Source organism: Cydia splendana, chromosome Z (genome assembly GCF_910591565.1).
Source record: "Cydia splendana chromosome Z, ilCydSple1.2, whole genome shotgun sequence".
Lineage (NCBI taxonomy): Eukaryota > Metazoa > Arthropoda > Insecta > Lepidoptera > Tortricidae > Cydia > Cydia splendana.
The window spans coordinates 23,231,892-23,259,512 of record NC_085987.1 but is presented as its reverse complement, the minus strand read 5'-3'; the positions used below and the strand labels follow the sequence as shown (position 1 = coordinate 23,259,512).

Below are 27,621 nucleotides of genomic sequence, written 5' to 3'. Positions count from 1 at the left end.
TTATCTTGTTGAAATATAAACGCCCTGCCGAAATTTTGGCGTGCCCAGGGAAGAAAAACATCTTGTAATATTTCTTCATATACTTCCTTTGTCATAATCCCGTTTAAGGCCTGTGCACACCGGCTGCGTGTGCGTGACGTGCACGTGCGCGTGCGGCGTTGTGGTATACAGATCCTTATGAGAGACGGCACACCGCTTGCGTGACGTGTGCGTGTGCGGCTCCAACATTTTAGCGCACGCGCACGCACACGCAAGCCGGTGTGCACAGGCCTTTATTCGATGTAACGGACCAACGCCACTTGCACTGAAACATCCCCATACCATAAGGGAGCCGCCGCCGTGCTTGACTGTAGGGAGCTGGTACTTGGGGTCATAGCGAGCATTGTCGGGGCGTCGTACGTACGTAATTCCATCTGTTCCAAACAGTAAAAACTTGGATTCGTCGCTCCAAATTACCTTTTCCCACATTTCGGCAGTCCAAGAAAGATGTTCTTTCGCATATTTTTTTCTAGCTGTCCGATTCTTCTTGGAAATAAGTGGTTTCTTAGCAGGGCGACGAGCACGAAGTCCACCATCAATCAGACGATTTCTTATAGTACGTACGGTCACAGAAACTGAATCTCCAGCCGATATTTCTCGCATAATGTCGCTCGCCGTGAATCGTGGATTGTCTCTGGCTAATCTCAAAATTATCAAACTACACAACGGGACTTAATCGCGTATTTAAGTTTTGGCGTTGTCCCCGTGGTCTCGGAGAAACCACGGGGACAACGCCGTCCTCGAAACGTCGGAGGTAAATCTTAAAACTTAAATACGCGATTAAGTCCCGTTGTGTAGTTTGATAATGTTTAATAATCGTGAAAGTTTAAATCAGTGTAATCTCAAAATGTTGTGGTCAACCAAATGTGATGTGCAGCGTGGGCGACCAGGTTTGTTGGGCTTTTTTACACATCCGTGAAGCTTTTCGCGTTTTAAAACCTTCGATATAGTCGACTGATGAAGTTGAGATTGCTTAACCAGCGTCGATTGCGTTAAGCCATTCTTGTACCCCATTACAATGGCTTCTTTTATAGCTACTGATAAGTTTTTATTTCCACGAGGTCTCCCCATGACGGAACTGATAATTCTTACAAATATTGTTACGAATTAACACGATATTCTGTTTTTTATCGACTTATATACTACAAGTGACGGACGTCATGTTCCAGAAATACGAATTCAAATAGATTTTTGAAATATGTACCGGCCTGTTGGCATATATTGGGCCTAGAATAAATCAATACAACCTTTTTTGATTAGTTATCAACAAATTCAGTCCCTGGTTTATTCTATTTTGATATATTTTACAGAAAAATCACAATATGATAGATTTTTTTCCTACATTTTTCGTCAGTAGCGTCACTTGGGACATGGTGTCAAGTAGCGGAACTGATAATTCCATTACTTGACGTTAGATGTCGACTCGCGTTTTGGTAAGAAAACTGGTGTATGGAGTTAGTACTCTTTCTTTACTTATATTTCTTTATACTAAAAAACAATGTGGCTTTAAAAAAATTATACGTTTTCTTTTCGTTTCGCAACTATTCCATTCCCACTGAACTTTCCCGAGTTATAAGTACTTATTATGTAGTTTAACTGTGTAGGGTTAAGTCAAAATAGAAGATTACTGTTGCTAAAGAACTCGAGTATGTACCTAGTTATCTGTCCTCTGTAGTGCCCTATTTAATTTTAAATTCACTCCATTATGAAAATATTGTATAAGTAATTGGTTTATAAATTCAGGTCTATTAAATAATTAAGGGTATACATAAGGGTAGGTATGATATATGTAAGTTATGTTGCAGAGTATCGACTTAGATCTTCTAGCAGAGTCAATGACGACTCCTCCCATACTTCACATACTGACGTCACGGAGCAAAGAAGAGGTAAAGTTCATCAAGCATATACAGATTTTCAAATACTACTTGTTCCACCTGTTGATTGTGAGCATGTAAGTTAAGATTTAAAAAGAACATAGGATAATATAAACGAGTACCCCTTTATTCGGGTTAAATCATAAAATTAGGCCCTTCATTTAGGCTTATATATGTCGCAGTCAAAAGTGTGAACTGGTCAAAAGAGCTTTTAACCGACAAAAACAGGCAAAACTGCTTTTGACTGAGCATGTTGGTCAAACGTAGTTTTACTTGAAAATCATTGGTTAATAGCACAGAACACCGCCTCTAGAAACCTAATATTGGCCATTTTGTTCCCGACGCAAATCACCAAACTGTGAGGTGCGGGAGGGGTGCTCACGGCGTTGCGATTGGTCGTTTCAAACATGGCGCGCTGACACGTGTAAGCGTAGGGATGGGACATGTTCATTACAGGTAGTGGGTACTGTACTGCTACCAGTGATACCGAAATTTATTGTGGTAAAATTGTTACCAATTTAGTATACTTAGAGTAAACTTACTTATTAATTATATTGATTAATTTAATATTTCATTAAGTAATTTAACAATGTACCTGAAATTTTTACGTGACATATTAGGGCATTTCTGTTTAAAGTACCCAGAACATTAATTTTAAAGTTTAGAATTTTTATATTATTTCCACTCAGAATCGAAATCTCTTTCTATACGAGAAAAAAGTGTCGCCAAAATCTCATACAATTATTTTCTTTTGTCCGTTTTATTAAGGTCATAGAAGGTTGTATTGAAAACATATTCAAATGGACCAATACCATATGCCTATCACAAACCAACACCGAGTTCCCTCGCACTTCTTTGAAGTTCATCATTAGGTCCATCTCGTGACATGAGATCTAACTACTCACCTAGAGGATTCTAAAAAACCCATACAACATATGTCTATCACAAACCAACACCGAGTTCCCTCGCACGTCTTTGAAGTTCATCATCAGGTCCATCTCGTGACATGAGACCTAACTGCTCACCTAGAGGATTCTAAAAAATCCATACAACATATGTCTATCATAAACCAACACCGAGTTCCCTCGCACTTCTTTGGAGTTCATCATCAGGTCCATCTCGTGACATGAGACCTAACTGCTCACCTAGAGGATTCTAAAAAACCCATACAACATATGTCTATCATAAACCAACACCGAGTTCCCTCGAACTTCTTTGAAGTTCATCATCAGGTCCATCTCGTAACATGAGACCTAACTGCTCACCTAGAGGATTCTAAAAAACCCATACAACATATGTATATCATAAACCAACACCGAGTTCCCTCGCACTTCTTTGAAGTTCATCATCAGGTCCATCTCGTGACATGCGGCCTAACTGCTCCGCTGGCCTAGAGGATTCTAAAAAACTTACACAACATATTACCTATATATTATGTCTAAAATGGTACAATACGGTATGACGAAGCACGAAGTTTCCGCAACTGAAAACCCATCATCGTCACATCACTAGTCGAAAGGGAAAGGGATAGCGCATTGCATTTTCAAGTTGACGAAAAGGGACGGACATACTTCGCCTCTGCTTACTGACCAGTATAAAATGAACCCCGCGGACAAGAAACATTATTCGATGAAATAATGAATTTGACTTTCCTGTGGGATGTTATTCCATCTGTTTCGTAAGTAGATGTCGTAGATGACTTGCCACACCATTTTACGCTGCAATATCCCATGATTTCCCAGTGAATTCAATAGTTTACGATTTATTTTCTTAGACTCGTGCACACTGCTAACAGGTCGTAACCTTGGGCGCAACTGATCGGAGCGGCGCGCGAACAATCTTATATTTGACCTATATACCATACGGGCGGTGACCGCGAGTCGTCCTATAAGCTCGGTCTATAGGGGTTGGTCTGTGGTTAATAGTAATTGTGACTGTTACTATCAGTCAAAAGTACTCGCAGAAATAGGTAGGTTAGGGTTATTTTTTTTTGCTACGCCCTAAAAACGAAACTGTTCCCAGAGATAGGTAGGTTAGGGTAATTTTTTTTTTTGCTACGACCTAAAAGCGAAACTGCTGCCGAAATAGGTATGATTTTCAGGTAAAACTACTTTTGACCAACATGCTCAGTCAAAAGCAGTTTTGCCTGTTTTTGTCGGTTAAAAGTTCTTTTGACCAGTTCACACTTTTGACTGCAACATATATTTACACAGGAAAGAGTTAGTAGGTAATATTCTTCTTCTTCACGTGCCATCTCCGTCTAGGAAGTCGGCGACCATAGGTACTCGTATGTGTCCCTATGTTCAGTCATGCGAAATAGTCTATCTATGCTCTTCACTTTTAACCAGGCTCTTATATTTTCAGTCCATGATGTGCGCCTTCTACTACGGTCACGCTTCCATTAAATTTTCCCTTCAATTATTAATAATAAAAAAAACTTTTTATAATTTATTATATTTCTATAAGTGAGAACCTATAATTAGCTCCGTGATTCTATTGCAATTTCTGGACATACATAGCGCTGTTGGTTTTCTATGTACTAAAATAAAATAAATTAAAATAAATAAATAAATTTCAGTATTTTCAGGTTCCATATATTTCGTACCTACGGTGTGAATTATTTGGCCTCTTTGGCTCCTTCAGTATATTTGACGCTGATTGTACAAAGCCCGAAAATATTTAATCAGTCAGAATCAAATAGATAGGTAATGGCAGCCAATGTGGCCAAATACCTATATCGTAACAAACCTTTGTTACCATAGAAATAAGGATGTGTTTCTATAAAGGTATTCGTCCAATATGGACTGTACGAGGGCTGATCCGAAATTTGTTAGCTGCTCCGGCTCTACTCATGCGATTGCAATATGATTTATACCATTGTGAGGGATATTTCAGTACGTAAAGAGGTGACGTAATTCATTTTTAGGTAGCGCATAGTTTTTATTTTTTTACTTCAACGTGCCGAAGACTAACCATCACTACCATCAGCCTGGATGATCAGTAATTGAGACTCCATTATGTGGTATCATTTTATAAACATTATGGGTTTAAAATCATATTAGATTTTTTAGGTGCTCCTATAATTGCGAATCTCGGCCGTTTTATTACGTATTACAAAATCATTTTGATTGAGTAAACATAATTATGACTTACTCATTTCATCAAAACTAGTAATTTCAGATATTAATTAAAAAACGTGCTTTATCATATAAAATTATTTATCAATTATATATCGAAAATGGCAGAAGGAACCGAATAATTAGACACGGGAAAATATAAGTCCGATTTTTAAATATTTCAATACGAAAATCATTTATTTGTGAAAAAAAATTACGTTTTTTTCTTAGTAATTTATAACTCCATACAAAACAGCTTTCAGTAAAAATATAGTATATAAAAAAAAATCATGGACATAAGTAGCATTGAAATATCCCTCACAATGGTATAAATCATATTGCAATCGGGTGCAGTTCACTGTATATAATAACTATGGATATATTATTGGTCGATATAACGATCAACGGATATAATTTATAAAGGGGCCCACCGATTAACAGTCCGCCGGACGGTATCGGCCTGTCAGTTGTTCGGAACTGTCAAAATTTTGTTCTAACTGACAGGCCGATACCGTCCGGCGGACTGTTAATCAGTGGGCCCCTTAAGACATATACATACGAATGACATATTTTTATCAGATATATCTCTCATACAGTATAAGAGGTCTTTGCTATAATAACTTTCAACCTAATGCTAAGGTAGTATAACGCACATACTTTATAATAAGGTTCGGTATAACATTAATTAGCTATTATTGTATTATAGACATATTATTTGATATTGGAGAGTCGAATCAATGGTATAGGTTAAAAAAATAGACACAGGAATCCCGGATCTGAAGAGGAAGGCGGCTCCTCGGTTGGGTTAGGTTAGGTTTGTTAGTTATCTTCTGTCCCTCAGAGCAGAAAATAGAAGCCCCGCAAAGCGGTGCTTCGTCGATTTGTCACCAAGACATATTTGCTATTTTAAAACCTATATTAGTATGATTTCTAAATGTAAGCTCTCCGCATAAATTTCATTTTGTGGATTGAACCTAATATAATTTCACACACGATTTAATAATGAAGTAAATTTTTTTTTGTAATTTATTAATGTTGGGTGAACTTTATTCAGGTAAACACTAAGTACATTACAGCTCCAGCCAAGGCACTTATACTTATACTATACTGCACCTTAGTGATATATCTTTCAAAATTATACCATATGTTGTTATATCAAATTAAAATATATCATTTATTGTTATAGCGATCATTGCACACCCATTGCAATCGCATGAGTAGAGCCGGAGCAACTAACAACTTGGGGATCAGCCCTCGTACAACCTGATGGCAGGAATCGCTTTGAAATAAACACTTAATTACAGCTTTTACTTATTTGTGTACCCTTTTGCAACATAATTTCACAGTGAAATGAAAATATTTCGTAACTACCATTGTTACCTGTATGAATAATAGAATATAGAATCTTGTCTATATTTTTATTACTTTGCAGGTTAAGTTAAGTACTGACAGCGCTTTAATAATAACGTCTAACACTTTTTTTTATTTATTTCGTGCATTCGTCGTGGACAAGTTGTTGAGATATTGTGTATATATTACCAAAGCGCAATTGCATTTACTTAATTGTAAGTATTTGTAAAAATAACTAAATAATAAATTTAGGTAATCTTCTCAAACATGTGCGGAATTATTGTCTTCACGTTCGTGATAATAGACTGTAAAACAAAATCTTTATAAAATAATGCCGTTCTCGGCCTATGAGGCAGTCCCCCGCCTCGCCGCATCTCACGTCGTGCGCCGTGCGCCGCAGAAAGCTGGCTCGCGCTTGGCGCAGGTGATGGTGCCCGCGCGGTCAGCTCGTTACAGTGCCAGGGCGGCGCTTCATACTTCAAGACCAATGGATCCATTGTTCCATTCGTTCCTTGAACTTAAGGTTATAAATTATTGGGTTTTAGGTATATTCCGCGCATTTGTTGAAGAAAATCCTCGGTCAACTGTAAATGTACAAGACGTGAATTAAAGCAGGAAACGGAATATCCGATAGTCATAAGCAAAAGACGCAAGTCTTGCAACAATTTTATTAAATGGGTTTTTAATAAAATGTTGATAAAACAAAACAGGTAGGTATCAATAATTGTATCAAGACTAGGTCCATAACTTTTCATAAACATTTTGTTTTAGCGGGATCCAATATTTTCTTACTATGGCCGATATTTTTTGCTTCCATTAACCTGGACAGTATAGTGACTATCCCATTTACTATTTTGATTTTCGTTGTGGACTATTTTACGTTTGTAAGTATAATATGTAGTAAGTATAGTAAATAATATTAGGAGGTTGATTAAACTTAAGTTTACCCGGGTATAACTAGTATTACCCAAGCCTATTGGGTAAAGTCCGAAAATGTAAACAATGTTAATCTGTATTCGGGGTTTACCCGTAACTACACACCTAGGTCTACCCAACACTGGCTGGGTAATGGTGTAAAAGTTGATTTAATTTTCAGGATTTACTTACAAGGCTTGGGTAATACTAGATATACCCAGGTAAACTTAAGTTTACTTAAATTAAGTATAAGTATCCATGTTACGAGTAATGTTAGAATATTGAGTAAACTTAGGTTTACCCGGGGTTACTATGTATTACCAGGCGTGGCTCACTCCGCGATTTCGTCGCTTTGTAACAGGTAGCTACAAGTAAATCCGTCCCACACCAATTTTGGTGGCTAGCCATAAGCCAGCCAGTGTTGGGTAGACCTAGGTGTGTATGGGTAAACCCCGAATACAGATTAATGTTGTTTAAATTTTCGGACTTTACCCAAAAGGCTTGGGTAATACTAGTTATACCCGGGTAAACTTAAGTTTAATCAACCTTCTAACATTACCCGTAACATATATATTGTAACTATTACCTAAATAAAATCATCGTGCAATCATTCACCATGTAATGACTAATATAAATTTTCTGTCACTGAGACAAGGTGTATCTAGTAATATAATTGATTTTTTTTGCTTGTGTATATTAGCTTTGTTTGCTCTACCATAATTCAGACGATTTTATTTAGTGTTATGCATTCACTTACCTAATCTTTTTTGCTCCAGTAGCAGTATTAAGTGATTTAATAACTTTTATTTATTTCAGGTAATCACTTTGCATTGTCTGATTGAAGCTATAGTTTGTGAATGGCAAGTACTTAAACGATGGCATGCAGCAGTAATATTGATTATTTTGTCTAATGTACATCAGGCACAATGGGATATGGTAGTAAGTTCAACTCTCCTGTTCAGTTGATGAGTCTGTCAGTAAAGACATAAACCATACCACGAGCCCTTAGCTAATTCGGTTCGGAGGCCCGGTGTGCCCGTAGGCGAAGACGCGACGTTGAAGTGATTGGCACATCTTAGAACAATAACCATCGAATATAGTTTAGCTAGTTGAAGTCTTCGAGCAACACCGGCTTCCGACACGTCGGAAGGGAGGGGCCCAAGCGATATCTTACCGTACACATTTCTTCTTCTTTCTGCCATTTTTTGCGGGGGGAAAGGTGCACACAGTCGCACTTCTCACACACTTACATACAAAATTCAATCTGTAATGACGACACAAATATGTACATAGAAAATGATACCCTACACAAACAAATCTTGCACACCTCGATCTGTTTCTGTGTACGGACGAGTCACAAGCGTCACAACTTCACAACACGCACACTAACACATTTTCGTCGAATAATTTTATTGTTTTCTGAGAGATGAGAAGTCGGATTTGTCGCTCGACCGATCCGCAATTTGTACTGGGCGAGCAAAATCGATAAATCCAACAATTACATGAGACTAAAATATAATAATTGTGTTTATATGTAATTAAACGTATGATATGTAAAAAAAATATTACATGTGAAATGTAACACCTTGTTTTTCTTTTTTGTAAATTTGATGTCCCCGACCTCTTTTTACAACAAAAAACCGACCAATTAGACATTTTTTCTGCTGCTGTGTTCACTCGCGTGACTAACTCGGTCTAGTTAAAAATCCGAGCGCAACTAGTTTTATTACCCGCGCTAGATCAGTTGATCTTGTACATAGGCAGAGGGGAAATAGTGCGAATGCCGCCTCCCTTCCGTGTTGCTCGAAGGTTGAAGTAGAATATAATAGGCTAACGTACAACTGCATAAATGTATTAAAATCTAGTGGAAAGGTAACTGTATGCTTAATTAAATGTGGTAAGGTATTCAAGATAATACTATTTTTTGGATTGTCACGTTTGTTCTCCAATAATGATTCAAAGCATATGCATAAGCTGATGCAGTACTAATACTAATTAGAGAACGTAATCGTCTGCCCCTGTTTTATTTTTTCCGACAATAAAACCTATGTATTCTTCAAAGCATGTCACATAGCAAAGTATAAGCTGTGTTTGATGCCTTTTTTACGAAGTATGCCAGTTCGATTGTATCAAAATCGCATTGTTGATACCAAAGTCAGTCCAGCCTTGGGCCGAACTGTGCAATGTGAATCTGTCACGATCACGAAATGCCATAGCCGCTTTCTTAAAATGCCTCTTTGTGCCGTGAAAGGGTGTAAAAAACCATTATAGAATAATCAAATAGGTACTTTGATGAGATCTCATCATCCTATTTGATCATATCATCGGTAACGTAAAACCACCCAATTTATAGCATAATACTACGACGGAGCGATCAATCATGGCATTCCTAATTCGCAATGTTAATCCAGATCCGAAATATTTAGTTTTTCTCAGATCTTTTTGCCTTAGCACAGGATGTTCTCAACTATAAGTACGAGAGACGGACATAAATACATCATTGACCGAGCGTGAGCCGGGTCCATTTCAGCTTGGGCAAGTCATTTCTCAACTGATTCTCGTGAAATTTTGTAAGCAGTTTCGGCAGTTAGATGGAATTTTTCTATCGTTTGGTTACTTTGGTTTTTTTGAAAAAATCATAATGGCGGAAAAGTGGCATAAAGCGCCAGTAGGATCTGTGGCACTTAAGATCGCTTATAGCGAGGTTACAGCTCACAGCTCACAGAGCCACTAGTTTTTGTGTTGTTCATAAAATTCTTCGCCCTTAAGTTAAAGGTGAATACTATAGCTGCACTCTATTAATTTGGGTACGTCATGTTATATTTTGACATTTCCAAATTAAATAGAGTCTGTTCGGAAAGAGAAGAGTTGTGGAATGTATCGGGCCCAAGGCCTGTTCACTTCCTAAGAAAGTTATGTCCCCTGATAATTGCGCATGTGTGCGCCTGAAGCTTCTATGTGTGCTTTGGCCTCCTAGAAAAAGTTGCCAGCAATCAAAATAAAAATATTTTTCTACAGCAACATTGCTCCCAACTAAGATTTAAATTTTCACGAATTTTTTACATTATTAATCATAAAACGGGACTTAAAACACTTAAAACTTAACTACACGCGATTAAGTTTTATAATGAATATTTGCTTCCAACTGTCTTTATCAATGTTCATAAAATATATGGAGTCTACCCACCATAATAAAAAAATATATTTGTCAATGACTCTGTCCAACTGCTGTGGTTAAAGTTCATAACGAAAATTTTATTTATTAAATCTTTAAATAATAAATACAACGTAGCGGTACTACCACTTAAGACTCTGTAAGTCTGTACCTACATGGATTACAGCAATGCACATAGAAAATGCAGAGCAACGGCTGTTGAAGATAAGTATTTGAGTGAAATTCACAGCTTTAGTGGGTTCAGAAGGAACCGCGTCATAACGCATCTGGAAAGTGTATTAATTAACCGTGAAGAAATGTATGAATACAAGTTGGAAATCTGTGTAAAATGCCGTGTGTAAAGTGTAGTGTATCTGTGTGTGTAAAGTGTAATAGGTAGGCATGCCTAAAGTTATTTGTATTATACTGAAAACTTTGTGAATGCGCTTTATTAATGTCTATTTTTTTATTAAGTTGTCAGGGTTTAATTTTCAGTGTATATTTCTATATGTGAAACATTTTTTAATAAATAAAATAATACAATGTTATAAACATGTCGAATACCGATGGTCTCAAAGGCGGTGGGCGCGTGGGGGTAGTACGATAATGTATTACTTCACAGCTAAACCAGTATGCTGCCATTGCTACCAGTGCATGAAATAAACATTAGGACTCGTTAACCATACTAGTGCCTACTATACTTCAGTACTAAATGTTTAAAAGAACTAATTGCTATTTTTAACTCAAGGGAGCGATATGAAAGTAAAAAGAAACCGTTTAAATCTTTATTCAAGTCAAACTAGGCCGGCTCCAACCCTACGCCTCTGACATGAGAAGATTTAGCCCTATATGTGACCGGCAACAATCTCAGAGGGACAAATCTTTTCAAAACAACACATAACACATCCTTTCTTTATTTCACAAAAGTAAGCTTCTAATGAAACATAGGAAATCAAAATAACACTTGAAATAAAACACTTAGCTAAATGGTTAAAGAACGCGGGATTCTATAAGCTATCAGAATAATCCTTCAGGTATAAGCCTTCAGGAACGTAGCGAGTTAGGCACGAGGTTGGCTAACGAGTACGTCCGATCTCTAGCGCGGTCCGATCAAGAAGAACTACCAGCGGCGGAGCCTCTCCGCTCCCGCCTCAGTCAAGTTGGCAAACCCATGGTATAATAATATACTCCGCCTGGTACTCTATTCCGAGATTCGCGTATGACCTAACTGACACGGGCCTACGTCATCATGCTGTTTACAGGTCCTCAAACTTTAAAATGTGGGAGTATTTTAACCAACGGTGAAAATTATTTTAACGGCATTAATTTTAAGTTATTCATGTAGAAACATAGTAAAATAAAACAAATCTAATGTATTAAATTAAACTTTATTTATCTATACAAGACAAACGTTTGTAAAACTAATTCACAGTTACACATTAATTACCAAGCTTACGACGTAAAAAGTTTGGAAAACACTGCGACTGCTGACACTGAGCGAGAAGGAAATAACAATTAACACGCGTTCGACAAGGATGACGGTCAGGGCATGAAGTTATCTAGATCCGAATTGTCAAATGTGACAGCGCTATCCTGTGTTGCCAGTAATGTAAACAGAATTACCCGACCGTCTGAAATTTCTTTCGTGAATCGGAAGATATTGCTAACGAATAATTAAAAATGACGTGTTATTGTAAAATTTAAGATAAAATACATATAAATGAAAATTATAAAATTATAAAGAAATATTTTAACTTATTAACCATAGGTATAATGTACCCATGTAACATGTTATGTTGAAATAAAGTGGCAATGTTATTGTGACGTAGGCCCGTGTCACTCTGGGAATAGAAGACCATGTTTTATTAGACCATGGGCAAACCTGCTCGACCAGTCTACCAACATACCGACAAAAACGCCAACTCGTGCCTACGCTCACTCGAGAGAAACCTCTCGACGTTCCAAAGCCTTCTACCTGTCATCTCAGTTCAACAACACGCCAATAGATGGCGTTACTCTCTACGCAACTTTATTTCAACAATGCGCCAATAGACGGAGTTACTCTCTACACAACTTTATTTATTTTGTTACAACCAAATAATACGTAGCTCAACATTGCTAATCGATTTTATACAGGCGTCTAAAATAATGAACTATAACGCTGCAATACGTCTTTCTGGTGTCAGGGTCCGACATAAATATGCCTTTTATTTAAATCAATTGATAATACCACAAACAAGGGGTAATATTTGCATCTTTCATATATTTAGTGATATGAAGATAATAAATATGTTTATTAACAGAATTACTACCTACCAATACCCGCCAGGCTAAACCGGTTGTCAACTTTAGTTCCATTGGTACACAACGACGGCGCCACTAGTATAAACGGTTGGAGACATTTTTTTGTATGGAGTTACCGTTCTTCTCCTAGTGAGTATTATATTCTTTGATTGGGTCCCATACATTCCACGGCTCTTCTCTTAAGAAAAGTAGGGTAAGCGAGCAAAAATCATATAAATAATTGTGGGTACCTACGCTAAGTGTGCCTGATTGTTCCGCACAGGGCGCGTGTTAGTGCTTTTATCGTCAGCTAATGCCTGCCGCACACAATAGCATTGCCTGAACAACATGAACAACTAAGATGCATCTAAGGTCAAAAAGATTACTTTGGAGCAGAGAAAACACTTGCTTTAAACACCACAGTCAGCCGCTTTATTAATCTCAAACCTATACCTACCTATAGTACTAGCGGTTGACCAAAATCAGCTGCAAATGGTGTTAAAGGTATGAAAATCGGCACGATTAATCTTTAGGCCATTTGAATCAATTTGACCCGTAGCACCAAAAAAAAAAAACAAACGGAAAGGAGTTATGACGTCATCTTTTTTTTGTATGGAAAAAAAATGTTTAGAAACCTATCGTGTGTGGTATTAAATGAAAGGTCATTTTGAGCCGGTTCTAAAAATATATTACATTATTATATTTCCGTCACTTGCATTCAATTCAAATAAAAATAATTTTCAAAAATACCAAGTTTGGGCTTCTCCAAATACGAAACCTTTGAATTATTTTTTGTAAAATATACCTCAAGTAATACCCAATATCCTCATATCTAACCCCAAGAAATTAATTACAAAATATTTAGTTTTAGTATAAAAAAAAATCATATTAGAAATTGTGATCTATCAATATATCAATGAAACGGCCTCCTAGCCTAGTCGATAGTGACCCTGCCTATGAGTCATTAATTCAATAATAATAATTAAGGAAATTACGTACTTACCTATGAATCGATTGAGTGCCAACGACGAGACGGAAATCATCTGGATAATTTAAAAAAAAATTACAATTTTTATTGCTTTTATTAGGTTGAATAAATATAGGTACCTAGTACCTACTAATAATATAGAGTTACCTACATGTATAGTTTTATATCTGTCAATGTTTCAAAAGTACAAAACTTTGTTGCTTATCCTGTATAAGTGTTCATATGTGTATGAATGACGTATGTCGTAAGAAAAAAAAAATTGTCTGTTTCATACATTTTGGTTGGTCCATTTTTTATGGGAGGGTAAATATTTATTTCGCGATTTTGGGGTTGGTCCCATAGTGAAAGTTGCTCAGTATAATCCCAAACCCTCACAGGCAACGGGAATGCAGTTATTTTTAGCCAAGGTGTATAGATGTACCTATAATAATTGACGTGATTTCCGTCCGAAAAAAAATATTCATGTTAACATTTATAACGAAAAATAATTTAAATACTTATCGTTAATTATTGTTATACTACGAAAACGTAGGGACTTACTAATATTTTGTTTTTAATTTCAGATCAATTGGTTCATAATATACGGGATTCGTTCAGCTACATTTATTGAATTATTGATAATAACCTTCGTATACCCCTTGAGTAGACTTTTGGAGGACATAACGTTCCATAATGGGATTGCTCCTTCTTTTGTTGCTGTTTTAATCTTACGACTCGTGTGCTTAATTTATATTGTAAGTTTCTTGTGATGGATTATTTCAGGATAGGTTCAGGTAGGAGTAAAATGAGTGTTAAGTGTTTTATATCTTCTTACACTGTGGCCCAAAAATACCTTGACATTTTTTTTACTGCGGCATATGTTGATAATTTAAACAAAGGTTTGCGTTTGTGTATCAAAACTTTCATCGCATGGTAAGATGGAAGAAAACTATGGTAGACTAGACAAAAAATTCAAAATCGCTCTCCTTCTTGATGCGACTGGCAAATCATATTACTTGTTGACAACCGGGTTTTTTAACCTAATTAAACCCCGCTGAATCCGAATTTGCCGGTTGTCCGATCGAAATCTTGACCGGAAGTGAGATATTATTTGATATTAAAGGTCCCTTTTTTTAGTTTTTCGTAAATAACTCTTAAACAGTGGCGCATAGCAAAAAAGGTTCTATTACATAAGTAATCCGCATAAAATTGCCTACAAGAAAGATTCAGTACAATTTTTCGCTAGGATCAATATTCAAAGAGATATTAACGCGGGAAATTTAATTATAATCACTTCTAAGGTCCCTTTTTTACTTTTTCGTAAATAACTCGTAAACGGTGCCCAATATCAAAAAATGTTGTTAAACGTTAATAATTTACACAAAATTTTGGATAAAAAAGATTAAGTACACTTTTCGCAGGGATCAATATTTAAAAAGATAATAAAGAGGGAAAGTTAATTATAATAAATTCTAAGGTTCCTTGTTTTTATTTTTTCGTTAAAAATTTGAAAAGTATGACTCATAGCTAAATAAATCTTATACATAAATAATAAACATAAAATTTCCTTTTCGCTAGAATCAATATTTAAAAAGACAAAGCAGCGGGTAAGTTAATTATAATCAATTTTAAAGTCCTTATTTAGTTTTTTGTAAATAACTCGTAAACGATGTCCCATAGCAAAATAGGTTTAAAGCAATAAATAATCTACATAAATTTTTCTCCAAAAACATTTTGAACCTTTTTTCTCTAGGATCAATATTTAAAACGATATTAAAGGAAGAAAGTTAATTACAATCAGTTCACAGGTCACATTTTTTTAGTTTTTCGTAAATAACTCGTAAACGGTGGCCCGTTGCAAAAAAATATTATTTTTGTTTTATGGGACCTTTAATATCAAATATCTCACTTTGTAACCTTTAGCGGAGGAATCGCTGACTCCCGAGTCACAGGCTCTGACCTAGTTCGGGAGACAGAGGCTCGACCTTGGTGAAACTGTCACAAACCTAATTATAAGCTTTCTGTATCTAGCATAATATTGATACTCTGTACTATGTTAGGTTTTAAGTGAATAAAGATTATTATTATTATTATTACTTCCGGTCAAGATTTCGATCGGACAACCGGCAAATTCGGATTCAGCGGGGTTTAATTAGGTTAAAAATCCCGGATGCCATAAAGTAATATGATTTGCCAGTCGAAATCGATTATATGAAAAATATGACCAGTAGGGAGGTATTGTAATAAAATTTTAGTAATATTTTTACTCATACTTATTCATTTAATTAATACCTACCGAAAGTAAATCATAAATTAAATAAATAATTGGAATTAAGTAAAAGTAATCTTCTTCAACCTAGCGTTTTCCCGGCCTAGCGCCAGGGTCCGCTTTCCTGCTCAGTCTTCTCCACTTTGCCCGGTCTTCGGCATCCTCAGGTGTGAGATTGTTCTCTCCCATGTCCGCTGTCACGACGTCCAGCCAGCGCTTCTTAGGCCTACCGCGGCCGCGTGATCTAGGGCCTTGGACAGCGAGATTGAGGCATCTATTACCGGTCTGTGGCGTATATGGCCATACCATCGGAGGCGTCTTTCCTGTAGCTTATCCGCTACGTCACGGATTCCGAGGCTGCCACGGATTGTTCGTTACGTATGCGATCTAGTCGCGTAACGCCACACATCCATCGCAACATCTTCATCTCCGTGACGTGAAGCTGCTGGACGTGCCTTCCGAGGACAGGCCAGGTCTCGCTACCATATAGTAGGACTGGTCGGATGATGCTCTTGTACACAAGGCCCTTTAGCTTCACCGGTATCCTGGGGTCGCAGAGGACACCGGTTACTTCTCGCCATTATGCCCAAGCAGCGCTAATTCGGGCTTGGACGTTGTGATCGATTTCACCCGATTCGTGCAGCACGGACCCAAGGTATTTGAATTTATTCGTTTTCACGACAAAATCGTCTCTTACCTTTATGGGGTCGGGGTCCGTGCCGCCACATGCACGGCAACATTATGAAAGCTCCTAGTTTGTAACATCCATGGGCAGTATAGTCCGACAACAAATTGTAGAAAATTATTGAGGGCGCCACTTCCTACGTACTTAACTGTCATATTTTTAACGTAAAATGTTTAAACATGGCAACAATTTAGTATGGATTTTTTTTAAGTTCCATTTTATATAATTTCTACTATTTTGTGTCGCACTATAGATACAGGAATGAGTGTTTCAAAATCTTGTCAAGGTATATGGCGTGTGTATTGTCTATTTCAAAATTACAATTGTAAAATGAGTACACATATAACGGCGAATTGTTTTAAGATAAATGTGTGTTTTAATTGAGCAATGTCTAGTCCACGACACACACACGCCCCATCACATTTCTCATGGTCGTATTTTAGATCCTTGTAAGGCTGTATCCAGTATCCAGTCGCTTTTCGGTGAAGGAAAACATCGTGAGGAAACCAGACTAATCCCAATAAGATCTAGTTTACCCTCTGGTTAAAAGGTCAGATGGCAGTCGCTTTCGTAAAATCTAGTGCCTCCGCCTATTCTCGGGATTAGTTGCCAAGCGGACCCCAGGCTCCATGAGCCGTGGCAAAATGCCGGGATAACGCGAGGAAGAAGAGAGAAAGGCTCTATCCAGTTAAAATGTGCAGAACCTTGCGGATCAGACATAATAAAATGTTTACGTACCTAATAATGCACGCACCGATTGCAATATTATGTAAGTAATTAAATGGCACGTCGTCAATGACTGACACATGATATGACGAAGGTAGGTACATGATTTTTGATAAAGCAAAACAGTCTGACTTCTTCATTATCTTCCGTCATTCTTTCTGTCATTTCTGATTCCATCATTCCATTCAATTCACTGTCAATAGTAATGTCATTTCTAGTGTCATTACATTGACATAACTCCAATACTGAAGCAAGATATTTAAACTAAGTTCATTACTTGCTGTCATTCCTTCACTCCAATCCCTACACTATCAGTAGAAATGTAATTTCTTCAAAGTAATGTCATTATGCATGATAGTGCCTGGTCCACTTAAGACACGTAGCGTAAAACTTTTATTTAAATTTTATCTAAGTATAGTATGTATAGGTAAAAAAAAATTAAAAGTTTTTCGCTACGTATTTTTAATAGCTGCATATTTTTCTTTTAGGTTTCGTTTTTACGCTCGTCATCTGTTTACGGAATATTTTTACCAGCACCATGGATAACAGCACTAACTTATGCATTCGTTTTACTGCTGACAGCTGGAATGCTAATTAAATTGTATAACATTGTCGTAATTAAAAAGAAGGTACGTGTGTAGTTTTCTTAATCTCCAATTAGGGTTTCCGCGCAATCGAGATTTTCACTAGATGGCAGCACCGTGACGAGGTCTTTTTGACAGCTGCTGTCAAAATCCACCAATAAATAAAACATGGTTAAACATGATTGGTGGATTATGACAGCTAGACCTCTCGCCACGGTGCTGTCATCTAGCGAAAAACTCGATCGCGGAAACCCTCATACTTACACACTGACACCGTCAAACTAGCCAACTTTACCTGGGGTATCTACTTAAAATACATTTTCTTCAAAATCCGTAAATAATGGCCACATTACAATAAACTGTTTTGTTACAGAATTTTTTTTATCTGTGAAAATGTTGTTCTAGCTTTATTACTATTATATATCAAAATCGATTTGGTAATGCATTGAAATTTCGAACATCTCTGAAAAAAAAAAGCAATTTGATTTGATAAATCTCGCATGTTAGTTGGTATCGAACGATATGGCAATCCACCCCGAGTCTAGTTTGTCTCTGAATTTAAAAAAAACCACGGATGCGTGACGTGCGTGAAATAAGTTTTCATTTGCCGCCATTTGATGTACAGTTTATCTTTTAACCCTTAAATGCATAGTGTTGCCAAATGTCTACAAAGCATTAGACAGCTCACAGATTAAAAAATAAGGCTTACGTTCTTGAACGCACCTTTATACCAAATGTCAAGTAGGTAGTAGGGTGATGATTTAAGTGTTAAATTTACGCAATATTTTTAATTTATAAATATTACATTCGTTTTAAGACGAAAAGTCGGAAAGCTTGGAAATATCTAGAAATTGATAATTTTTACTATGTGATTTTGAACGGTGTTTTTGGGGTTTGTAATTATTAACCCCTTACCGCATACGAAGCCATATATGGCGGATATGATATTTAACTCTATTGACAGCTATTAAAGTTCAAATTTCAACAAATATTTTTTATTATATGCAGTAAGGGGTTAACTTTATCATAGGTATATCATAAATAGTGTACCTTTCTAAAGGTAGTAAAAAATTTCATATATCTATTACCTACTGAAAATTACATATAAATTACATAAATATGATTTAGCCAATTCAACTTCTAACAGTAATTCGCAGTGAAAATCGAAGTTATATTTTTTTACTATTTTTTCTAGAATCTGCAAACTATTATCTGATACATATATTAATTTCGGACAAAAAGAAAAAATCATGCATTTATGGGTTAATTACTTTGTAAGTAAAAAATAATTTGTTTTGTTGTTTTAAAAACAAGTAACTATAGCAAAAGTTTTGTGTAAAATGTGCTATAAAGACATTTCGGAGACGCTATTACCTCATATCCACGAGTTCTGCCAGAGAACAAAGTGCTCCAATGTCGGCTGTAATACGAGGTTAGTGAATATATCATAGAAAGTTTACAATATGTGTGTAGATAAAGCAATGTATGTACGAGTAACTGCTACATAATTAGGCATTAAAACACTCGTGTAATTCTATTATGAAACTCACTTCGTTTGTTTCATTAACCCACACTCGAGTTTTAATGCCTTTTATTATGTAGCAGTCACATAAACTACTACTATAAACGAATACGTTTATGTAACCGAATGAGACAGTAAGCAAGCAAGAATTGTGCTGGATTAATATTTAGATGTAACATATGTGTTAACCTTGTTCTAGCAAATAAATTACAAGTTAAAATTAAAATATTAGCCTTGATTTTTTAAGAAAGTCATCAAAGTTTTGTTGAAATAGGGGCAAAGTTGGCCAGTTTGACAATAATTGTTTAGGATGTATGAATGTATTATCCCTCCCACGGTCAACACGTAAACATGGTCAGATTTACATTGGATATGATTTAATTGATCACCAAATCACTTTAGTGTAAGTAATACAATACAAATCGAATACAATACAATACAAAATATTTACCAAACATTTTTACAAATTGACATAGGTAACAGATTGAACTTAACATAAATTAGATTTTACAATTAAGCTAATATCCATCGGCCCCAAACTAGGTGCCTGCCGCCTGCATCTCGGGAACCGGGAAAATAGATATAACTGAAAGATTTTAACTAAACTGAACATGATGGCCGGTTTTTGAATGAGAAATCTCAAATATAAAATAAATTTAAGTAGATAAATAATACAAATTAAGTACATAACTTAAGTTACGGATAACCAGTCTAAATCGTCTTTAAAACCGTTAAATATATATCTATTCAAAGAAAAAAATGAAAATGTTGTAATACACAATATAATATTGGTTTCTGGGTTTTTTTCTAAATGTATGTAAGTAATATACAGGTTGGCAAAAAAATAACTGCATCCCCGTTGCTAGGGACGTTTTGGAATTATACTGAGCAACTTTTATAATGGGGCAAACTCCTAATTCGCGAAAAAAATATTTGGCTGTTTCATGCATTTTGGCTGGTCCATTTTCTATGGGAGAGTATTTTTTTTTCGTGATTTCGAGGTTGGTCCCATAGTAAAAGTTGCTCAATGTAATCATAACCTCCCTGGCAACGGGAATGCAATTATGTTTTAGCCAACGTGTAAGACACTTTACAGTTTTTACATTAATTTAACTATAATAATAAATAGTTATGAACCTATAGACAAGTTAACTTCAGCGCCGTCACTCAAATGAAGTTAATTTACTCAGATTAGATCATTAAATTTTATCGAATGGACGTGTTGAAGTGCTGGAGTTGAAGCTTGAACTTTTGCTTTATATAAGTAAGATGTTGCTTCAATATCAATTACACAATGTGTAGCAAATTATCAATAAAAAAACATCTTTTAATTATGCAAAGAAATGCAGGCAGGCAGTTACAGTTACGCAAATATACATGTTTAATAATATATATGTCGTAGTCAGATCGTATAATCCGCCGTATTACATTACGGCTAGCCGTTATCAAAAACAGGGGCGTTTTGAAATGCGGCGGTTCGACGATTAGCCGGATTGTCATTGCGATACGTTCTTCAATAAGGCGGCCAACGTTTAGCCGCATCGTACTACTATTTTAGATTGTAGAGTGACCAGTTCTTTCGGTCGCCTACGTAACCGGAGTTTGACAATGTTTGCAATTTAATTTATTTTTACCATGGTCCCACCGCACTACATGTGTTTCTTTTCCAAAACATTTCCTTCACAACTTAAATAGACGGAGCCCCGCATTGCCCTTCGGGCATCTGAAGCTACCTAACGAACCTAACCTACTTACCTACCTACGCTTTTTTCCCCAAAGTGTAATGTTTTCACGGACGTCTCACTAAATCAATAGGTAGGTAGGTTAGGTTCGTTAGGTAGCTTCAGATGCCCGAAGGGCAAACCGCTCAGAAATAGGAGCCCCGCGAACGCGGGGCTCCGTCTAGTTAAGTTGCGAAAGAAATGTTTTTTGAAAAGAAACAGTCCGACGAACTCCAGATTTGATGGACACCCCAGCGTTTGTCAGGCAGCGCCACGGGTGTTAAAAATGGGAACTAAAAACTGTCAAAGCGGCGGCTAATGACTCGCTGTATTACATTACGGCTAGCCGTGTTGAAGAACGTATGGCGCCGAATACATTCCGGCGGATTCTCATTCAGCCGCATTCAATCCGGCTAATCGTTAAACCGCCGCATTTCAAAACGCCCCTGTTTTTGAAAACGGCTAGCCGTAATGTAATACGGCGGATTATACGATCCGACTGCGACATATATATATATGTTAAATTGCTCTATTATGTAAAATTTTTATTTATTTTAAGATTTTTATTTTTAGAGTTGGAAGCTGATTTTTGTCTCCGTCAAAGATTGGGGTCCATTTGATTTGTCTTTAAGGTTATTAAGAAAAAAATATGACTCCTCAAAAGTAAGTTAATTTACCTTTCTTAGTATTATTTAAGTACCTTAAGTTAGAAAACCTCACATCGTAAAATTGTGTGTAAAATTTGGATCCGCCCTTGAACCAATGTGCGACGGGAGGCCGGCAATCATATGGGTGCCATATCAATGAGTTGTATAATATTATTACTAATAATGTTAGTATGCAAACATTTTAAAAGAGTCAGTGAGAGCATTTATTTGTGTGCTTATCACAAATATTTTTTTCTCAAAAATGGACGGCAAAGTCGACTTTTCTGTTTAAAAAATAGGTCGCGAAGCGCGTAGTTTATGGTCAGTCAAAAATTAAAAAGTTAAAAACATTGCAGTCTCGATTTTGGGACTGCAATGTTGCATACAAATTCCATTATTTGTCGAGTTCCAAACTTTTTAAAAGTTGAAATGGCCATATCAAATGAAGGCACAGGCCCATTAAACAGCCAAACAGATGATTAGTACCGCGACTATTTAGCTGTCTCAAATAGGTTGGCGTATTTTCGGCAGAAAAATACACTTCTATTTTTTATTAAAAAAATAAAAAGGCGGCAAAGCTAATTTTTTCAATTATTTCTACTTTTTTCTGTGAAAATATATACGTAAGAACGTTGCTTTTGTAAAATATTTCTATGATATTTATATTTCTTGCACCATTTTTGAGAAAAGCACTATATATGACTCGGCTGAAAGGCTACTTGCTGGCTTCGGATTCAATTAAACGGACTCCCAAGGTCGTCCGTTTAAAACGAATTCTCAGCCTGCAAGTAGCTACTTCCGAGCCTCGACAATAATGTACTATTCCTGTATTATTGATGGTTTCTATCTAAGTATTTACCCCCTTATTCATAAACGCGCTACAAACCTCAATTAGCTAATAATCGTTTGTCCTTATCCGTCATTTTGACATACGTATTTGTAAGAAAGGGATAAAATATAATTTAACTAAATCAGGCCCGTAAAGTTTTATGAATAAGGGGGTTAATATCTACATCTACATCGTCGTGTAGTACCCATATATATTATATGTATAACATCATTTGACAGGGGACATCATGATAGTATTGATAGTGTTTTATTATGTTGTCTCTGTCACACAGTGTTATATAACATTTTTTTCTCAAACATGCAATGAAATATTGATGTTATGTTCCTTATAATAGGCTGCGAAGTATGACGTTTCAGGTGCGGCTAGGACAAAAGGTCGTTAATGGAATTTCATACACATCTTGCAGGCCTAGGCCGGCAAAGTCCTCTTTTTTAATTTTCATTTCACAGATATTTGTGACACAGCATCGTGGCATTCATCCATTAAAAAAAACTAGAGGCAGTATTTGCTTTATGGTTCGTAATGACACTCTGCCACTACACCTATTAAAAAAAAACAAAAAACAATGTTTGCTATAATTTGCAGCTTTATTTGTATAAAATCAACATGAACTTAATAAATAATACATTCTATAATTTTATAATTTTAAATTATAAATTTAACTACACAAATAAAAACATTTAAAATATTTCATCTAAACTTTAGCGGTAAAAAGGTCTACTCAAACACGCGTAGTTATATTTTTTAAATTGTTATGGAGGTAAAGTTGAAAAATATTAATTCTGTTTTATTGGATTTATGGTGCGTTGTTGATTTTTTGACTTTAATATGAGTTCCGACGAAATAATGAAATTAATACCTATTAATTGTAATCGTAGGTGTTGGAATTGGCAGCGTAAGCAGAATTGATTTTAATAACTTGCTGCCTCTGCCGCCAAGTCAAAGACGAAGTATGTATATGGTTGCTTATGGCAATTTTATTATTTGAGAAACTACGAAAAATGGCTTACAGTTTATTAGAAACAGTTTTGTGGCATATTTTAAATGAATGTAACTACAAATTCGTCAACACTGTGGAAATTATACTTATTTACTCCATGCATAAAGCAACGATGTATGTGAAACATGATATCAACATGAAAGACTATGTAAACTTATGTGACGAAAACGACAGTCAGACGGATACAAGGCGAAAAAATCAAAGATACATGAAAATATACGGGTAGTAAAAATACACGACTCGTGTAAAACATACGCGTGATAATGATCTAGGTACGTGTTGGTTATATTTTGGGTGTAGTTTACTTTTAGTTTTTTCTATAAATAAAACTTGGGTTTCGTGGATTTTTTATTTTATTTATTTCATTGCATGTTTGAGAAAAGCACTATACATATACCTCGGCGGGAAATGGGGTTGCCCGCGCTCAGACCTATGCGGCCTCGCTTCGCTCGGCCGTCTATATGTCTTCGGCCGGCAACCCCTTTCGTCCCGGCCTCTGTAGTAATGTACTAATAACAGCTAATGTTCAGCACCATTACACAACCCTTATTAAAATGACTGTGGAACTAGGTAGATTTGTGTAAGTTAGTCTCGGTTTTATTTATATATCCCTTTTCATACTTCGAACATTTTAATAAATTCAAGTTATACTTTAACTAATCTTAACCTAGTTAGGTACTCTAGCAACCTAACTTTGGTTAGTGTCTGAGGGGCATTTGAACTTTGTCAGCAGTGGAATCCATTGGCATCATTTTGGGTACTAGAAATGTGTTCGTGTAGTAATGTCAATACGGGTAAGCGTGGCTGGCCTTCACATTGGGCCTGTTTACAAACTGATACGTGTTTATTGCGAGTTTATAGGTATTATAAACTATTGACTGCTAAACGCAGGTAGCAAGTAGCAAATGTATGTACTCGCTATTAACACTAATCAATGTGTAAACAGTTTCCAGTGTGAAGGCCAGGGTGCTTAGCCAACGTGCCAATCGCAGAATATAATAGAATAGAATACATTTATTTACGTCTCATCATGGGTGGTTACATATCTAAGACAGGTTATAACCTCTAGCCGCCCAGAGACCTATAAAAAGGTCTCCTGTTCCATTCTAATTTGAACTTTGTGTTGACAAATTTCATTTTGCTTGGCAAGGTTTGACGTATGGGCGGCTAGAGGATAAAAAAACAGACGAAAAAAGGACCTACCTACTCTGCGTAATGCCACGTAGCGTAGCGTAGTAGTCATCTCTCTCTATCACTCTTCCATATTAGTGCGACATGACAGTTGCGTTTCGTTCGCCACGGAGCGTTAACGATTGGCACGTTGGCTACGCACCCAGTCACACATACCCTTATGCCACACTTATCCATATTGAATTTACCTAAGATATGCTTGTTTTATACATAGAGGGTCAATATACTCAACGACCTTATTTTTCCATCGAAATTTGCTTAAGTAGCTGACTAAAACTCTTCTACATACTTATGCACTTACAGTAATCGTTGCAAGTTAATAAAACTATACTTTATTTGTTTACAGTATGTTCAGTCACAAGCGCCAAGAGACCTGAGTAGATATTTAATCCAAAAAGCAGAACCGAATTCATATAAGCTCGACCTGCGGTACGGGCTACCGCCGAAATCAATGTTGTATGTACGTTCAGGAAACGGTAGTAGATAACTAATAAAAAAGATCATTTAAGTGTCTGATTTTACTACATTTCAATCATATGTCAATACAACGTTATTTAAATTAATTATGCATTATTAAATTAATTATAAATTTTATTTAATCTAATAATTATCAATTTATGATTTTTTCCATCGAATTATATATCAAAGTTCAGTTTCCATATTTTTTCATCTATATTCACCTAATAGTCTACCTTGATCATCATCATCATCATTCTCTTGCCCTTGTCCCATTCACTTGGGGTCGGCGCAGCATGTCTTTCTCTTCCACACCTCTCCCGTCATTTCATCATTCACTTGCGTTCGTTTCATATCATCTCTCACACAGTCCATCCACCTTTTCCTCGGTTTTCCTTTCCTCGTACTTCCCTCCACATTCATTCGTAATACCTTTCTCGTCACATGACTTTCATCCCTCCGCATCACATGCCCGTACCACGCTAGGCGATTTGCCCTTACTTTTTCTGTTATTTACCTTGATGCCGAATATCAAGTGTCTAACTGTCTAGGTCATCTGAAAGTGGGTTAGGTTTTTGACCTATAAATCTTATTTAATCTAGTAATTATCAATGCCTATATGATAATTTTCCATCGAATTATCAATCAATTTTCAGTTTTAAGTTTTTCCCCTTTGTATTCCTACACATAATAGTCTACCCTGATGCCAAATATTAAGTTTCTAGGGGCCCGATTATTATCTAAAAATCTATTAAATATCTTTTAGACATCACCAAGATACGATAACGATATGTTTAAGATCTAACCCGTCAAATTTGACATTTGCGCGATTCTGCAGATACTCTTGAACGATTTCCACAGGATATGACTTAGAGATCCAATTCACATCTAATAGATATCTTACTCTATCTAACGTAAAAGTGACATTGGTTGCCCGAATTGCGCTGCAAAAGAGAACTATTTGATATCTAAACTATAACGTATCAAGAATGGATCTAGTACGTGTCGTCTCTTGTGAATATCTTGAAGTTCGAATACGGCAGTAGGACATCTGGAACTATTTATCAATTTTCAGTTTTCATATTTTTCCCTCTACACTCTACAGTCCTATATTTAAAAATATATGTTGTCAAGTAAGTACACTCTTACATATTTATCTTATCACCCATTTGAGGTAAAGGTTGGCTAGGTACAGATAGGATCATGAACGATGTAATGGCGCAATTAAGGTGACGTTCCGACAAACTTTTGACAGTTTTACGACGGCCCTTACAATTTAGCGGTTTTGGGTGAAATACAAGAAGATATATCTTATTAAATAATTAGTATTGTGTTATATATACTTAATGGGGTATCAGTACCTATTGTATTAAGTACCTCATATTTTTTTCGTAACAAATGTACATCGCAATCGCATGGAACTTATATTTGAATGACAGCCCTCACACAACGCAACTTATCGCAAACTAATTTTAAAATTGTGTCGTCTAAGAATCGAGTAATATTATTCTGCAAGTGATTCTAGTGGACGAACTTATATAGCTAGATCACCTATTATAGGTAATTCTATTGGACCGTGTGTCTATCACGATCCCCTGGGTGATTTTAGTGCACAGATTTATGTGCAGTACAGTAGGGCACCCCAGAAAATAATATCTAATCAAATATAATTTATTATCAGGAAAAAAGGCCCTTAGCCCATATTTATACACAATACATACTTACAGACTAACATACATATAATAACACTAACTTTAAAAGCTAAAAAATATTTTGGCGACACCTGTCCCGGTGTAGGATGCAGATTTCCACGGAACCGCCGAAATAATATTTTTCAACAAGTGACTGTAGTGGAGAATGTTCTTAATAAAACACTCACGGTCAAATAATACGATGAGAATTACGATAAAATTGTCGGTACCTTGCAAATTAATCATGGTACATCCTAGGGTGGTTCACGTTATGAAATCTAAGTCTACATCTTTGATTTAGTTGAAAATACCAAGTAGACTTAGAAACTAAACTTAAACAATTCATAACCTTCACATAACCTCAGACGTCGCCGACGCTGCCCCGTCCTACCTGCATCAAAAAAGAGGTACATCTTAGGAACACAAATTTGTTCAGATAACGCCGCGCCGTATTTGACCTTTTTAGGGTTCCGTACCCAAAGGGTAAAACGGGACCCTATTACTAAGACTCCGCTGTCCGTCCGTCCGTCCGTCCGTCTGTCTGTCACCAGGCTGTATCTCACGAACCGTGATAGCTAACC

At 36.3% G+C, this 27,621-nt stretch overlaps 1 protein-coding gene across 1 annotated transcript; it reads left to right on the top strand.

Moving 5' to 3' along the window:
• The first annotated feature begins 1,851 nt into the window (after positions 1-1,851).
• LOC134804853 (uncharacterized) lies at positions 1,852-25,386 on the top strand. Its single transcript, XM_063778137.1, has 8 exons — positions 1,852-1,925; positions 6,462-6,594; positions 7,151-7,263; positions 8,111-8,233; positions 14,283-14,453; positions 17,867-18,007; positions 21,779-21,868; positions 25,240-25,386. Exons 1-8 carry the CDS (start codon positions 1,875-1,877, stop codon positions 25,378-25,380), a joined length of 963 nt encoding a protein of 320 aa, XP_063634207.1. The 5' UTR covers positions 1,852-1,874; the 3' UTR covers positions 25,381-25,386.
• Positions 25,387-27,621: the final 2,235 nt, after the last annotated feature.

What these genes read in the sequence shown, in the direction of transcription:
- LOC134804853 (XM_063778137.1), top strand. Translation starts at nt 1,875, where the DNA reads ATGACGACTCCTCCCATACTTCACATACTGACGTCACGGAGCAAAGAA. An exon ending in GCAATTGCATTTACTTAATT is followed by an intron (nt 6,595 to 7,150) that starts GTAAGTATTTGT and finishes ATTTTGTTTTAG; the next exon opens with CGGGATCCAATATTTTCTTA. An exon ending in TCGTGTGCTTAATTTATATT is followed by an intron (nt 14,454 to 17,866) that starts GTAAGTTTCTTG and finishes TTTTTCTTTTAG; the next exon opens with GTTTCGTTTTTACGCTCGTC.